The sequence below is a fragment of the Xiphophorus maculatus genome, chromosome 16 (assembly GCF_002775205.1).
Source record: "Xiphophorus maculatus strain JP 163 A chromosome 16, X_maculatus-5.0-male, whole genome shotgun sequence".
NCBI classification, from domain to species: domain Eukaryota; kingdom Metazoa; phylum Chordata; class Actinopteri; order Cyprinodontiformes; family Poeciliidae; genus Xiphophorus; species Xiphophorus maculatus.
The window spans coordinates 22092160-22109342 of record NC_036458.1 but is presented as its reverse complement, the minus strand read 5'-3'; the positions used below and the strand labels follow the sequence as shown (position 1 = coordinate 22109342).

Genomic DNA, 17183 nt, shown 5'->3' with positions numbered 1-17183 from the left:
CCGAGGGCACATCAATAGAGGATAGAAATATTCTGTTCGATACTTTACACTGATTACAGTTGAATAATGGTAATAATTTTTACACACAGCAGACTCTTTAAGTGTGTTGCATACTGTAACACAAGTGATTCAGCCGTGAACAGTGCTACAGGTCTCTCGAGAGGATATAAACTGACCCCAATATCGTTGACCAAAACATATTTTAATTTATTCCGACATTTCTGATCGAAGATTCTCCTCATAAATAAGGCTGGAGGCTTTACAGAAGGTAATTTTTCCGCTGCTTCACAAAGAGTTCAAAAGGTTTTCTCAGCTGTAGAAACTCTTCCATGGAGAGACGGTAACACCAAGAGAGCAGCAGAGTGAAGACAGATGATCAGAGAGATGGAGTATCAGTCTGTGACTCTGAAATCTTCACTTCCTCCAACAGCTGCACAGTGTGTTGGTGTTACCCGAATGAGAATAAATGTGGTTCAGTTTCACCTTTTAAGTTTAAGCAACTGAAAATTAAAATATGCCTGAATGGGGTCAGGTTTCAGTGCTTCACTGTTTGTTTTTCTCCACAGAAAAAAAATGTGTGACAGCAGGACATTTTCACTGCATGTAGAAGGTTTGTAACTTTCACTCTTTGTTCATTTTCATACATTTATATGTGAGGCCCTTGCAGGTCAGTCTAGTGGACTGTTCTCACAGATTACAAACTAATTAGGTCAAGAGTTGGAAGGTAAACAAACTTACCAGTAGGTGGCGTTATCAGTAACAGATAATCATAATTCAGATTTTGTTTCCTGTTTCCATCCAATAAACTTAGAGCCATGAAATTTACAACACCTTCAGTTAAACAAAATATTACAACCTTTGAACTTTAACATGTTTTTTTTCACCATATGAACTTTTGAAATAAACATCCAGAATCACGTTCCTACAAACTGGTTATAATATCCTTTATGATCCTAGATTATGATTTTTTATAGGTCAAGGCTAAAATAACAAGTCTTATCATCTTACATGTGATAAAATTATGACAATACTTAGCAATAAAAAGTCTGGGCTCCTATTTAAGTGTCAAACAGCAGAGTGGACCTCCAGAGACACTGAGGATGGAAATGAAAATGTTTTTCCCGTTGCTGCTGCTAGTCTGCTCCGTCTCTACAGCTGAGCTGCAAGTTCAGTCTGACAATGACATTCTGTCACATGTAAGACAAACTGAGGGACAAGTGGAAGAAGCAGAGAGTCTGACTGAGCAGCAGACCTGCACACAGGACATCAATGCTGTTCTGAGAGAGATGACCGCCTTGGTGGCTGCACTGAAGGTGGAGGTGCAGCACCTACAGAAAGACAATGAAGGTATGTTTACAGAGAGTTACAGTGTTTGAATCAATTATTGATGAAATGATCATTACAGATCAGAGTTTTAATTATTTATTATCATTATCAGTGAAGACGACGGAGCTGCAATCCCTGAACCAACGATACCAAGGTACTGATTTTATTAGACCAAAAGTTCTAAATAAAGATTATTTTAAATGAATGACAGATCATAAGTTAAAACATTATTTTTGTATTTATGTTTCTTTAGTACAAGAAACTCAGGTACAAAAGCTGCAGGATCAGAATCAAGGTATGTAGTTTAGTTTTACTACAAATGTTTTCTATAGAGCTTTGCAGAAGTTTTTATACCCCATGACTTTTACATATTTTATTATATTACAATCAAAAATTTAATGTTTTTTCTTTTTTTTTGTAGGTTTTACTTGATAAACTAACTCAGACTAACTCTTGATTGTGAATTACAGAAACATTTATTCAGGATCAATTATTAAATCATCATTTTGTTGATCTGTCTTCTGGCCCTAATAAAATCATGGAAAATATTTGTGGTTATAAACAGTTTTAGTAACAAGAAGAAATTTCTGTTCCAAACAAATTCAGGTTTTTAATTCTAATAAGCAATTCCTCAGGTTAATTAGTCTAAAGAAAATCTTTGAATTGATTCCATCTCTTTGGTAATTTTTTCATTTCAGTTCAGGCAGCAGAACTGGCTTCTGTTAAAGTCAACGCTGAAAACCAAGTGGAGGCTCTGAAGATACAAGGAGAAGGTTTGTGAACTCTGAAGGAAACTCTAATAGCAACATTAACATCCATATCAGTGATTTTCATAACAATCACTGATGATTGTTATGAAAATGTTTGATATTATCATTATTCTTGGTCAGCTAAGAATCAGGTTTCAAAATTGTTTGACAAAAGCAAATGAAAATGTAGGAAAAAGTAGAGAAGTGTACAGAATCCTTTGCTTGTATAAAAACATTTGCAACTTTCTGTGAGAAACAGTTTTTTGATGTGCAGAAGTGACACATTAATGTGAAGATTGAACTAATAGTTCTGAGAATTTCAGTTCTGTTCTGAGAAATGAATCAGTGACTGAGAAGAACGGCACATTTTGGTCCATGTGAATTATGGATTTATCAGTCAGTAGAAACATTTAAACAATATTTACTGTGGAAAATGTTCCAATGTTTAATACTTTTACTTCCTTTACAACAACATTTGTCTGATGTCTGTCTGTCTGTCTGTCTGTCTGTCTGTCTGTCTGTCTGTCTGTCTGTCTGTCTGTCTGTCTGTCTGTCTGTCTGTCTGTCTGTCTGTCTGTCTGTCTCTCAGCCAAACAACTGGCTTTCTCTGCCTCTTTGTTGGCATCGGGTAGCGGATACACTGGACCGTTCAACACCGATATAACTCTGATCTTCAGAAATGTTGTTACTAATATTGGAAATGCCTACAACCCAAATACAGGTGCTGCAATTTACTACTTATATTTTAAAAATGTGGTAAATTTGTTATGATAGTAAAGTTAGAAACAAGTTTATAATTCTGATAATGATTCTTCACAGGACTGTTCACTGCACCAGTAAGAGGAGTTTATCACTTTGACTTCCACATACATGGACATGGTTCTACTAATCCTACATCTGCTGTGTTGGTCAAGAACGGAGAGCAAATCTTTACATCATGGACTCATCAGCCTGCTGGTGCTCAGAAAGCTTCTAATGGCGTCTCACTGCTGTTAGAAATTGGAGATGTTGTATTTTTGCGAATGAGGGCCAATTCAAGGATTTATGACAATACAGATAATCACACTACATTTAGTGGTCATTTACTTTTCACCATGTAGGCATCTAAAAGATTTTTTATTACAATTTGTGAGCATGATAAAAACCCTTCTGTCTTCAGAAAGTTATGAAAATGATTCATTTGTAAAATAAAGTTGATCCCAGTTTTGTTCATCCTGCTGTTTGGTTTCTACAGCAGCCAGAAGTAACATGTCTGTATCTGTAGCTGAGAAAATGATTATTTTTGCTAAAGTCTAATCAGAACATAAAAGCTGAACAAGATCATCTGAATTAAAGTGTCATTTACAACTTTTATGAAAACTGGAGGAACAAACTGTATATTTGAACCACATCGTTTCTTTATTTTCTATTGAAACACTTGGTAACAGTAATAAGAGCTTTTTTCAAATGAGCGTATAATTTAAGTTTATTCCATTGACTAAAATATACTAAAACATCTTCAGCTTTATTAAAGGGGACATTTGTTGTTTTTTTTCTTACATGTAAGTGAAACAGTGACTTTAAAGAAACATACAGCAGAGAATCTGCAATAGAATAATTGAAGATGAGACCAATCAGAGTTTTAATTGGCCAAATCAAAATCTAGACTCTTACTTGACTCAACTTCTTATCAAAAAGGATTTGAATTTGGCTTCTTGTTTTGAATAAATATTGAATTTACATTGCAGAGTTTTGTGTCTTTTGTACAGTTGAGGGTAAATGTAAATAAAAAAATTTATAAAAGGGAAAAATCAAGTGTCAAAAAAAATTATTTTTGTTTTGTCATGATGCATAAAGTCCTTAAAGGACAGAGTGAGTTTAACTCTCCACAGTCAGATTCATATTATCTGACAAAATCAACTGAGTCCTGAAAAACTAAGCATAAGTCCTAAAAACTTTTTCTGAGAAATGAAGAGAAGCTGCTGTTTTGATTTTAATATTAACTGAAATATTGACCAAATTTTCCTGTTTCTCTTAAAAGTTGGTTTTAGTTCAGTTGTTCAGCAGCAGAACCTTCATAAAACAATGGACTGAGTCAGGTTTGACCAAAACTGATTTTACTTTATTCATTTATTTATTTGCCCAAAACATATTTTGGAAAGAAAGAGGATTTTTTTCTTTTTTTGGTAAAATCTCTTAAATCTCATTAATTTTCATTTGTTAGCCATCAGTTTCACTCATATTTCAAACTCATCCATTTCTTTCGAATATACAAAAATATATGGATAAGCATCAATAATCAATAGACCTATTGATTATTGTTTTATTTAGTTTTATCCCAATATTATGCATTCAATCACCATATAAATTGTCAACACAATGTGAGATCATCATGTTTGTTCCTTGCTGATAATCAGAGCTTAGCAGTGAAAGAATAAAGTTTCATTTTGTTATTTATTTAAATTTATTTGAGGAGGGACAAGACACAAAACAATGTTTTTAAAGAAACTGTTGTCCTTTAAATAGGCCCTTTAGTCAAAGGATAATTTATAGGACCAGTTCCTGATTAGGCTTTAGAAGTCAACCATTAAAGTTAATAAGAAATTTTTTTTAAGTGTCAGTAAAATAAGACTTTGATTTTCTTCTCTGTCTGAATCTAATCACAAGTTGATCATGAGGAAATTGTAACGATGTGGGACGTAAACTATTAAATATCGACACAAACAATCCTGAATGTTGTTGACTGCAGATTTTACAGCTGCTCATTTTTCCACCATCAGTTAAAGAGACTAAAGGGTTTTTTCAGTGGGACAAACAGAGAGAGAGACAGAGACTCTAACAGAGCAGCAGAGTGAAGGCAGGTGATCAGAGGGATGGAGGATCAGTCAGTCTGTGACTCTGGGAAAACTTCACTTCCTCCAACAGCTGCAGAGTGAACACTGCTGGATGCCCGAACACACACATTACATCTTCAAAGCAGGACTTTATTCATAAACTGAAAGCAAAGAAATTTACAACACCTTCAGTTTAACCCTTCAGAGATTATTCTGGAATGAAAATATGATTCGGATAAGGATCGCCATGTTTTACTTCTAATATCTAATGGCTTTTTTTTCAAATAAGTTTGTGATTTTTGGACTGAAGGTTTATTTTAAAAATATTATTGTTTATACATCAACATAGAAACTATAATGTTTATACAGAAATCTTAGTTCTTTCAGTTAAACCTCATGTAAACCATTTATCTTAAATTACTGACAGCAGTTCAGTACAATACAGAAGTTTTATGTTTTTCTTCAGCTTCCTATGAATTATTAGATCTAATATTTATTTTCATGCAAGTTGAAAGAAAAATTTATAACCTTTGAACTTTAAGTCACCATATGAACTTTTGAAATAAACATTCAGAATCACGTTCCTACAAACCGGTTATAATATCCTTTATGATCCTATATTGTAATTTTTATAGGTCAAGGCTAAAATAACAAGTCTTATCATCTTACATGTGATAAAATTATGACAATACTTAGCAATAAAAAGTCTGGGCTCCTATTTAAGTGTCAAACAGCAGAGTGGACCTCCAGAGACACTGAGGATGGAAATGAAAATGTTTTTCCCGTTGCTGCTGCTAGTCTGCTCCGTCTCTACAGCTGAGCTGCAAGTTCAGTCTGACAATGACATTCTGTCACATGTAAGACAAACTGAGGGAAAAGTGGAAGAAGCAGAGAGTCTGACTGAGCAGCAGACCTGCACACAGGACATCAATGCTGTTCTGAGAGAGATGACCGCCTTGGTGGCTGCACTGAAGGTGGAGGTGCAGCACCTACAGAAAGACAATGAAGGTATGTTTACAGAGAGTTACAGTGTTTGAATCAATTATTGATGAAATGATCATTACAGATCAGAGTTTTAATTATTTATTATCATTATCAGTGAAGACGACGGAGCTGCAATCCCTTAGCATAAATCAAAACCCAGCATCACCAGGTCCTGGTGTTGCTGGGTTTTGATGTATGCTAAAGTAACTAAAGCTGCAAATAATAGAAGATAATTCTAATTTGGTGGATGAGTAAAAATCTGAATATTAATATTAAAAATTGAACCCAATGAAATTACATTAATCATTTACTTTTTATTTATCACGACCTGACCAAAACAAAATGTAATAACTTAAATAAATTCAAACCACCAAAATTTCTCCAATATGTCTCCATTTAAAACTCTTTATTTGGCATCTTATTTGTAAAATGTGTGGATAAATGGTTTTTCAGTAACATTGGGTGAATTACAATGTTTTCCCAGTCAATGTTTGTCAGTTCAAAGACGGTCTTTGTTGGCAGAACCTTGTAAACAATGAATTGCCTATTTAGAACACAAAACGTCCAAAAACGGACAAAGTGGTTGCCAAAAAATACAAAGTTGCCTATTTGGTTTACTTTGGTCTGAAACCAGACAAATGAGGTAAATCAAAGGTTTTAGCCAAAACGGTTTGACACTTGTGATGTTTCAGCAAGGCACTCAAACGTGATGAAGTTTTATGAGCGTTACATGTTCGCCACCTGGAGGATTACATGCAATCGCCAGCGACTGCAGCTCCACCAACATGCTCTGAAAAAGCTTTTCACCAGCAGAAATGTTTAAATATAAAATGCATTGCTGTAAATATTTCTCAAAGGAAAATTCTTGAGAAATGTTTCCCATTGATGTTACAAATGACAGGAAATTATACCAGCCATGGTATATTTGTGGCTGGTATATACCATGTGGTGATTGGTATATACCAGAATGTGGGACAATTCATGGGTTGCTGACACTCCAGATCATCAAGACCTGCGTCTTAAGCATCGCAGGTAATTCCACATTTTTTCCGTGGGATGTGTGTTTTGGCTTCAATCAACTGCTGTTATTATCATAATTAAGAGAGTCAATCATAGGCAAAACAACAACAACCTCAAACTGATCGAGGTTTGATGAATTCATCCAATCTCTCAATGTGGGTCAATTTGACCCCTTCTCGCTGGAGCAGGAGGGTTTCTGAAAACACACACAAATAAAGCAGCGTTTTAAATAAAGATCATTTTGAATCTTCAACTAAAACATTATTTTTGTGGGATTTTTTCTTCAGCACAAGAAACTCAGATCAAAGAACTGCAGGATCACAATCGAGGTATTTAATTTATGTTACAAGAAACGTTTGATGCAGAGTCACATTACAACTAAAGATGTTCATGTTTTTTTTTAGATTGTACTTGATAAACTAACACAAACTATCAAGTCACTGCGAGATAAAAGGATATTGATTCAGGATTTATAACTTTTTTGGTTTTAACTGTCATATATTAATACATTACTGTTATACTTTACTTTGTGTTGAATCATCTAATAAAGTCCCAAATAAACCTATGGAACATATTTGTGGTTATAATTTGAACAAATGTGGAAAAACTCCATTATTGTCAAGCCATTGGACCAATACTTGTTAATGACTGTATTGAATGAAGCTAATAATAGACAATGAATGAACTGCAATTACATTTACCTGAATTATAACCGTCTTAAAAGCAAGAATACATTTATTGTTTTTTTAAAAATGTAGGTTTTATTCCACTAAGCAAAACCTCAGATTAATTACTGTGAAGAAAATCTTTGATTTGATTCTTTTCAGTTCAGGCAGCAGAACTGGCTGCTATTAAAGTCAACGCTGAAAACCAAGTGGAGGCTCTGAAGAGAGAAGGAGAAGGTTTGTGAACTCTGAAGGAAACTTGTCATTGCAGCACATTTGAGATTAAGCAAATAAATATGGAACATTATCTATCCCCTAAACTACAACTTTAAAAACAGCAAAACACATCAGCACATTATTAAAACGGTATTCCTCCATCTCTACCACAGTCACCAAACAATGGGATACATGGGAACATCACTCACCTGCTCAGACACACAGGAAATTGAAACTTGGCCACAACCCTGCCAGCTTTCCTTTTATGGAAGCTCAAGCCATAGGGAAGGTGCAACACCTGGTGGTAGCACCTGTTACACAAATGTTAAGCAAGCATGTAACATAAAGGTGATTTGAAATCATTGGTTTAAAACACCGAACTCAGTCCAGGTAATGGAACATTCTGACTGTGAGTCGATCGTCAGTTTGGTCAAAGCAAAGTCAAAAATCAAAAAGATTTTTGAGATTCAGGATCAGTTCTTGTCTGATCTGCTCTGAGTTTCATTGCATGTGGTAGTTTTCCACTGGTTTCTCCGGAACAAAAAAAAATGGTAAGGTATTAAATCTGATCAGTTCTTGACTAAAGATGAGATACAACACAGTTATTTTTGCAGTTGTTGGTACATGTGAATTACTTGGACTTGTTAGTTAATTACTTGGCTGAAAAATCCAAGTTTCTTGTTGCCACAGAAACAATATTATCTGAGGAAAATGTTACAATGTTCCATACTTTTCACTGCTGCATAACAGCATTTGGTTGATATTCCCTGTCTGTCTGTCTGTCTGTCTGTCTGTCTGGTCTGTCTGTCTGTCTGTCTGTCTGTCTGTCTGTCTGTCTCTCAGCCAAACAACTGGCTTTCTCTGCCTCTTTGTTGGCATCGGGTCAAGAATACACTGGACCGTTCAACACCGATATAACTCTGATCTTCAGAAATGTTGTCACTAATATTGGGAATGCCTACAACCCAAATACAGGTGCTGCAATTTACTACTTATATTTTGCATTTATATGTTTACAATCATATAACTAAAATGTGGTAAATTTGTTATGAAAGTAAAGTTAGAAACATGTTTATAATTCTGATAATGATTCTTCACAGGACTGTTCATTGCACCAGTTAGAGGAGTTTATCACTTTGACTTCCACATATATGGAGGTGGTTCTACTACTAATCCTACATCTGCTGTGTTGGTGAAGAACGGAGAGCAAATCTGTGTATCATGGACACGTCAGCCTGCTGGTGGTCAGAAAGCTTCTAATGGCGTCTCACTGCTGTTAGAAATTGGAGATGTTGTATTTTTGCGAATGAGGGCCAATTCAAGGATTTATGACAATACAGATCATCACACTACCTTTAGTGGTCATTTACTTTTCACCATGTAAGCATCTAACATGATTTTTATTACAATCTGTGACATGAGCACAATAAACAAACATCTGCATCAAAAATTCAGTTATGGAAATGATTAATTTGTAAAATAACAGAGTTGATCACAGTTTTGTTAAATGTGTCGTTTGATTTGTATTTGGGATTTTATTTTATTCATTTATTTATTTATTTTTTGCTGTAGTTTAAGTCTAAATTAGGACATAAAAGCTGAACAAGATCATCTGATTTAAAGTGTCATTTACAACTTTTATGAAAACTGCAGGAACAAACTGTCTATTTGAACCACATTGTTTCATTTTCTGATTAAACAAACAGTGGAAACAGTAATAAGGGATTTCTTTCAAATGTGTGTATAATTCAAGTCAATTCCATTAATTGTGTTACATCTTAAACAATTTAAAAGATGACTTTTTTTTTCTACGTGTATCTGAAACTTTGTGATTTTTTAAAAAGAGAAATATCAGTGACTCTGACTAAAATTTAGACAAATCAGAGCTTTCAAAGGTCTAAGTCAAAATCTAAACAAAGGATGTTTAGATTATCGCGTTAACTATAAAATGTTAACACAGCAGAGAATTATGGGCCGGGTCACTTCCAGTGTAACATTTTATTTAGAGTAAATTCTGCAAACAGAAAGTATAGCAGCTGCTCCTAATGTCTGCTCTTAGCTGCTTCCTCAGCAGAGGCCATCTTCTTCTGCCAGAGCGTCAGTCGCTGGTCCACATGGAGCTAAGCGCCCTCTGCTGGCGAAACTCATACGCTTTTATCTATGATAGATTCTGACGGCAGTTTCTCACTGTAAGTGACCTTGGATGTAAACATAAAATGGGGGGGGGGGGGGTACTATTTTTGATTCATTTCACATTTCTGGTTTCATAGTGCATTTAACCACAGCTTCAACACAGTCCCACAGCCCATTGCTCTCCAGAAGGCTGAGTTTTAATGATTTATTATCATTGTCAGTGACGACGACGGCCTGCAACCCCTGAGCTCCCACCGTGTTGTTTTGTTAAGCTGCTCATATAGTGATGAGATCCTGCGTCATGTAAGAAGTCTCATGGCATTTTAGGAAAAGGACAAATAAAAAGAATCAATTTAAAGGTTTTATGAATGATATTAGGTCGTTAAGAACAGAGAGCAAATCTTCATGTCAAATACACATCAGCCTGCTGGAGGTCAGATTGGCGTCTCGCTGCTGCTAGAAATCAGAGATGTTGCATTTTTGCATATGTGGGCCAGTGTACGGGTTTTTAATGATCAAAATAGTCATACGACCTTCAGTGGTCATTTACTTTTCACCATGTGGGCAATTAACATGATTTTTAATTACGATCTGTGACATGAGCACAATAGCAAATAAAGATTTAATGTCGAAAATAATTTACACAGTGAAATAACAAAGTTGATCACAGTTTTTGTTCATCCTGATGTTTGATTTCTACAGCAGCCATAAGTAACATGTCTGCATCTGAGAAAATTATTATTTTCTCATTCTACATCAGAACATAAAAACTGAGTAAGATCATCTGAATTAAAGTTTACAGACTTTATAAAAGCTGGATGAGCAAACTGTCAACTTGAATCCCATTGTTTATTTTTCAAATGTAAAAAAAAAAATAGCAGGAACAATGGCTTTCTTTTAAATGTGTCTATAATTTTAGTCGATTCCAATAACTGTATCACATCTTAAATGTGATACAGCAACCATAATTTTCACTCCTGTTTCATCTTTAATATTTCTTTCATCTGGGGATGTAGACAATAATCAATATTTTTATTTTTTATTTGAGCTATGCATTAAATTACAGTACTGTCAAAAGTAAAGTGAGATCACCTGGTTTGTCCCATGTCGGTGAAAGAGTAAAGTTTAAAGAAAAGTGACAAAAAGCCTGATAAGTCTGACCTCTTCGCCTCTCCGTTGCCATGGCTCCCACCCACGTCTCCTGCAGAGAAAATCTTTGGGGAAGCCAAGAGTGCTCACTCAGTCCGATAAATGCCTTGTCGACATGCCAGAGCATTCAGCGTTTTCAAAAGATAAATTTGTTTTCTGTTCACAACAGACGGTAACAGCTGTTACATAATGTGACATCATCACCATCCATATATAGTATTTCCTTTCTGCATTATGGAAGTTTTACTCAAAAACTTTTTATTTTTATTTGTCAACGGTTTGAAATTTACCCATCTACTTTCAAAGACAATGGACAGACCGATTGTGATTTATTTAGATTATTTTATTTTTTTTACTTTCAAGACTTTTAGTTTTAACCAGCACTGATGTTGTAAGGATTTGGTTTTTTTCTGTGTTCATTTAGGTTTCTGTGTCTATCGTTCCTCCGTGTTGTCTTGTCTCTCCCTTCGTTGTCCCCAGCTGTGTTTCGTTTCCCTGGTTTCCCTCTGTGTGTTTAATCCCACCTGTGTTCCTTACTCCTTGTTGGGTCAAGTCAGTTGTCAGATGTTTATTGAGCTGCCAGTCATCAGCTCTTAGCCTTCTGCTCATCCTGTGTTGCCTGACTTTGGTCTTTGTATCTCTGACTTTTATCTTTAAATTCATCCTTTTCTTCATTTCAACCTGAGTCCACAGCGTCTTCCTCACCACCTCCAACCGCAAACCATGACAGCTGTGATATTTTCCATTTAAACAAGTTCAATAACTGGGCGGCAGCAGAGCAGTCAGAGCCCTTTACACGGAAATATATGATTTTATTGCAAATACAAATCAATTTACGACAAACAACTATTGCTCAACTACATTTATCATACAAGAAGCTCTCGTACATCGTTCACCTCCAAAACACAACAACCAGCTTTTGCTTCATTATTACAGGAACTGCATCATGTAATTCCCCAACAACTGGATACGTGTTAAGTGCTTTAGCTCTCTTTCATATATACACAAAGGAAAGAGGGATTTCTTGATGATTTCTCAGAAAATGTATATTTTAGATCCATAAATTAAATCTACTTCATAAATCGAGATGTAGTAAAAAATATCATTCAGTTGTCCTCGATTGCACAAGACCTGACGTCGCAGTCGTTGTTTTCCCCGATGAGGCAGGAAGTAGAAGGACTTCCTGCTCTTCGTTAGGCCCTGGTGGATTTTATTCTGCAGTAGAGCGTCATGGAGACGATCATGGCACAAATCTGAGGAGAGCGAACATAATAATATGAGTTCATGAACGCTGAATGGATACAACGGAGTGTTAGGGTCAGGCTAATTTGATGAAAAAATAAATCAATGAAATTACGAGAATAAAGTCAGAAGGTTTTGTGAATAAAGTCGTACGACAACAAAGCTGAAATAATGAGAATAAAGCTGCAATATTACTGGTAATACTATGAATTTATTCTCGTAATTTTATTGTTATTCTTTCTTAGTATGGCCTTTATGCTACTAATGTAATAAAATTACTTAACGAACACTGAACAGATACAACACTGTACAAGGACCACGCTAAGAAAATAATATTAAAAGAATTTGCGAGGATAAAGTTATAAAAATATAACTTTATTCTCGCAATATTGCAACGATTTGCATATCATTCCGACTTTATTCTCGTATTTACGACTTGTCCTCTTAATATTTTTATTGCCAAAATTCTACAATACTATGACTTTGTTCTCGTAATTTCTTTCTTTATTATTATTTTTGATTAGCATGGCCCTACTCTGTTCTATGATAGTAGTTATCTCCTATACATAATGTTTTTCCCCCTATAATTTGGAAGTTGGGGTCTTACCTCCAGAGCAGCAATCCCTAGAGCAACGCCCACAATCACCACTGTGTTGCTATCAATCAACTTCTTGATCTTTGGGAAGCAGCCATCTGCGATCTTTTGAAAGTACGACACAAACGTTTTAATTTACCGCAGATATTAATTAATAGTAACTAAATAACTAAATGTGAGATTGTCTCCTAGACTCAAAAGCATTACTTTTGAGTCTGCCATAGTTGCGTTACATGGGCTGACGACCAGGCAGCAGCGTGGTGGATAGGTATTGTTGTGCGCCGTGTAATACGGGGAACCCGTAAAGTCTGTGTAGTTGTAGAATCCACAACATTTTAACTGCAGAGAGAGACAGAGAGCGGATCAGATGAGCAGATGGGAAACGCTGTGAAGGAGAACTCATCGTAGGTTCAGACGTCTCGTGTACCCCGTCCATGGTGGTATTCCACAGTCCAGTAATGTCAGTATTGCTGCCATAGTCTTTCTGGATGCTCTTAACTGCTGCTGTGCCGACCTTTTCAAACAGTGAATCTGCCTAACAAAAACAGACAATATTAGATGTTACCTCCTGTTCACGTTATCTTGTTATGAAGGCCGTTTGGTCTGAACTCCTTCAGTCACTTACCACAGGTCTGAAAACCAGAATGACCACCGCCCCCGCCACCTCAGCGATGAAAACCAGCAAGACTATCATAAAAAACTGGGAAGAAGATCAGATTAAAAGATATGAGTGATGGCAGTTTATTAAAAATATAAGTTAAAACCTGCTTGGAACTGATATTTTTATGTTCATAAATTAACTTTTTGAAATAAAATGCCGACACTGGGCTGTAATTGCCTGAGATACTGGAATGACAACATTGAAGTTGAGTTTCTCCCAGTTGCGAATCTAAAATACTGTAGGATTTGCTAATTGTTGTGATGCTAATCGCTATTAGCATCGCACCTGTCTGATGTGTTTAAACTCTACTGGAGGAAGAACTCATTATGAATATGTGCCAATAAGATTTGAATCGTTAGATATGCTAGCATATACTTTGTACCTGCTACTGTTGCACATAGCGGTCCACCACATAAAATAAATCAGACGAGGAAATATCTTGTAAAGGACATCTCTCCTCTAAAGTTTATGAAAGTTGTAACTTAATTCTGTAACAACAGGCCAACAAATTGTGTATTACACCATGAAGGCTACATGTTGGTGAAGTGGTTAACACTGATGCCTTGCAGCCAGAAGGTCCTGGGATCAAATCCTGACCAAAGAGACTTTCTCTTTGCAGTGTCTATCCAGTTCTCTTTGCTTCCTGTTACAGTCCAGAAACATACATGCCAAATTTATTTGTCTCTCTTAATTGCCCCTAGGAATGAGTGTTTGCGTGTTTAATGTCTGTGTTGCCCTGGGTTGACCTATTGACCTGTCCCAGTCATGGGCCAAATAAGCAGGTATTTGCAATTTGATTTCATTCCACCCTCTACATATGGAGGGTTTAACTTTTCCCTGTTTATCAAGAGCTAATTATTAATTATCGTTCTTTATTAGACTGTCAGAGTCAGAAATGTACTGGAAAGTTTATCTGAGGCGTCATGTGGTAAATTTCACTGAAGAATTTTATAAAACATAGTTTGAATCTCTCCTAAGCAAAACTGTGCTTATTTTTGTGGTTTGAACACTTTTTGACTGCACTTTTTCCTTCCACTAAACCTTCCATTAATATTGTTAGACAAAGTATTTTGTGAAAAGCAGGCTTCATTATGACTGACCTTTCTGTCTTGCTGTTCTTATGGAGGCTATCGGTGGCTGTCTGCTGGACAGCTGTGACGTTACCTACGTTACTCACGATTGTGTTAATATAACTTTTCAATGTAAATTGCTGTTTGGGAGGTCGCCACGTTTACCAGTTGATCTTCTGTTTGGCCTTGAGTGAGAGCAAGGTTCGGGTTCTTACCAGGACTATGTGGACAGATGAGGACAAAGGATGGCTGAGGCATACAGCATTGCCTCCAAAAACGCAGCCAAGTCCGCTGACCGAGGGAAAATGCAGTATGACAAGAGAACACATGGTCCAGGACTGCGAGTCGGAAGCCGTGTACTTGTTAGAAATGTGGCAGAAAAGGGAGGGCCAGGCAAAATCCGCTCCTATTGGGAAGATAACATCTACGTGGTTAAGCGTCAAATGGGGGAGGAAAGTCCTGTATTCGAACTGGAGACAGAAAATGGAAAAGGCAGAACAAGAGTTTTGCACCGAAATATGTTGTTGCCCTGTGATTTCCTCCCTCTGTGTTCAGATGAGAACATGACTGTAGCCCGTACAAATACAAAGAAGAGATATGACAACAAACGGAGGGGAACGCGTGTGGAACAGACACAGCAAACAGGAAGTGAGGAGGAGGCTCAAGAGGAGGATTTCTCTGATGTGGTTTTCAGATGGCCTCTTCCAGAGCCTAGCAGTATAGCGGACCCCATGGCTACAGAATTTGTGCCACAAATGGACAGTTGTGCCAACAAACCCCTGCACAGAGCAGGGGATGGTCAGGGTGATTGTGCAGAGACTGTTGAGGAGGGTGCCGGCATTGCCGAGCCAGAGGATGTGGACATGGTGGTCTCAGGGGATGTGGAAAGTGGGTCTAACATTGAAGAGGCCGTAGAGGCAAGACAGCCAAGTCCACGTCCAAAGAGAGAGCGAAGGAGACCACAGACGTTGACATATTTTGCTCTTGGAGAACCAAATTGCACAGACAGAACAGTGGCCACGAAATGTGTAAATGTACAAGGTTACTGGCGGCCTTGGTAAAACAGAGAAAGTTGTAATGTAACCTGTATGTCCATTCCATTCTCCATGCATTAATGACCAGGTACACTTGAATGTCGAGACGACATTTCTAAAGTGAGGGAGAGTGTGAGAAACACCGAATTTATTAGTTTATTTATTTATTATACTGTTCATGTGTATTATAGTTCACAGGTACCCCACCCAATTTGTTTTGTTTATTATAATAAGTTCATTCATCTTTCATTGTAGCTTGATAACTTAGTAACTGATATTTCCTTTATGTCATTGAATGCGACGGTTTTTGATGTGTGTTCCTGGAACGTTGGGGTGCAGTGCTCGGTTTCCGTTCTTCTGAGGAGCGTTAGGCACCGAGTATGTCAAGCTGTATTTTTGTATAAAAGTAAATAAAATCTTCTTTTTAATTCGCAAAGACAACTCCGAATGTCATCTGTGTCTGAGCCGAGCAACATAATTTAGAATGCAATGCTCTGTATGTAACAGCAGCAACTCCAGTCGCTCCTCAGCACTTTTAACTTTATTTGTTTTATTTACCTTTATTTTGATTATATATGGAAACAGCAGACGTGTACACAAGAGTTAGCTCTTTCATTTATTCAAGAGAAGAGTTGCTGGCCCTCTGGAAGAGACTTTTTACTAAAAAAAGTCACAAAAATCAGCCACTGTCTGCTTTTGTTTTGCCATGAGAGGCTGATCTCTCCATGCAAGGTTTACACTATCACCACATGGTTGCCAACTTAGTGACTTTTTTGCTATATTTTGCACACACACTCACAAAAAATTGGCAAGTCAGATTTTTTATAGATCGGTGATCAGCCAGTGGAAATTTATTGACAGCAACAAATTAGTTTCATTTTGAAACATTCTTAAGTTGAATTTTCTTCTCTCTTTCTTATTTCCTTTTGTAATGTATATTTTCTTGTTCCATGTCATTGTGCACTACATATTTTTAGAATAGATGTCATGAAGTAAACTCTCTTGAAGAAGATTTGTTCAACAAGCAGAGCTTGTCACAATACAGTGTGTGTAACCTGAATCCTATCACACTTGGAAAAATAGTTGTGTCAGTGCACTGGATAGCTCTCTCCAGCAGATGGAGGCACCTTATTTTCATGTCCAACATTTGATGTGAAGTTATTAATGTGAAGTTTAATAACTTCACATTATTGAAACGTGAAGTTTTAATAATGTGTTGCATATAAAATAACAGTTCTTTGCAAAAGTATTCATACCTCTTCATACCCATTTCATTTTATTTACATTTATCCTTCTGCAAGAAACTCCAACATCTTTTATTCAAATTTCATATGACAGACCAACACAAAATAGCTGCATAAAAGTGAAAGACAAAAGATAGATATACAATGTTTTTAAAAAAAGCCTGACAGTGCACATGTACCCTTTTACTCTGATACCCACAAAATTAAACCCAGTATCACTAATTGACTCCAAACATCAACAAATTAGTAAAAAGAGTCAACCTCTGTTTACTAAAAAATCCA

At 36.4% G+C, this 17183-nt stretch overlaps 3 protein-coding genes across 4 annotated transcripts; 2 read left to right on the top strand and 1 right to left on the bottom strand.

Moving 5' to 3' along the window:
* The first annotated feature begins 596 nt into the window (after nt 1-596).
* On the top strand, nt 597-3796 carry LOC102227340 (complement C1q-like protein 2). 2 transcript variants are annotated; one of them, XM_023349622.1, is made up of 6 exons: nt 904-1347; nt 1439-1480; nt 1580-1621; nt 2025-2099; nt 2665-2796; nt 2895-3796. In XM_023349622.1, exons 1-6 carry the CDS (start codon nt 1101-1103, stop codon nt 3173-3175), a joined length of 819 nt encoding a protein of 272 aa, XP_023205390.1. In that variant the 5' UTR covers nt 904-1100; the 3' UTR covers nt 3176-3796. The 2 variants fall into 2 exon arrangements, with proteins under 2 accessions (XP_023205391.1, XP_023205390.1); XM_023349623.1 differs by lacking the exon at nt 2665-2796 and having other exon boundaries at nt 597-1347.
* Nucleotides 3797-5198: 1402 nt separating this feature from the next.
* Nucleotides 5199-9682, top strand: LOC111611725 (complement C1q-like protein 4). Its single transcript, XM_023349624.1, has 5 exons — nt 5199-5896; nt 7180-7221; nt 7720-7794; nt 8617-8748; nt 8874-9682. The coding sequence occupies exons 1-5, from the start codon at nt 5650-5652 to the stop codon at nt 9155-9157; spliced, it is 780 nt and encodes a 259-aa protein (XP_023205392.1). The 5' UTR covers nt 5199-5649; the 3' UTR covers nt 9158-9682.
* A 2155-nt stretch (nt 9683-11837) lies between these two features.
* LOC111611663 (tetraspanin-1-like) lies at nt 11838-13604 on the bottom strand (the record flags this gene model as incomplete). Its single annotated transcript, XM_023349238.1, has 5 exons — nt 11838-12308; nt 12905-12997; nt 13100-13231; nt 13320-13427; nt 13518-13604. Coding segments are annotated over 5 exons (480 nt in total), but the record flags the coding sequence as incomplete, so codon positions are not given.
* Between the last annotated feature and the right edge of the window lie 3579 nt (nt 13605-17183).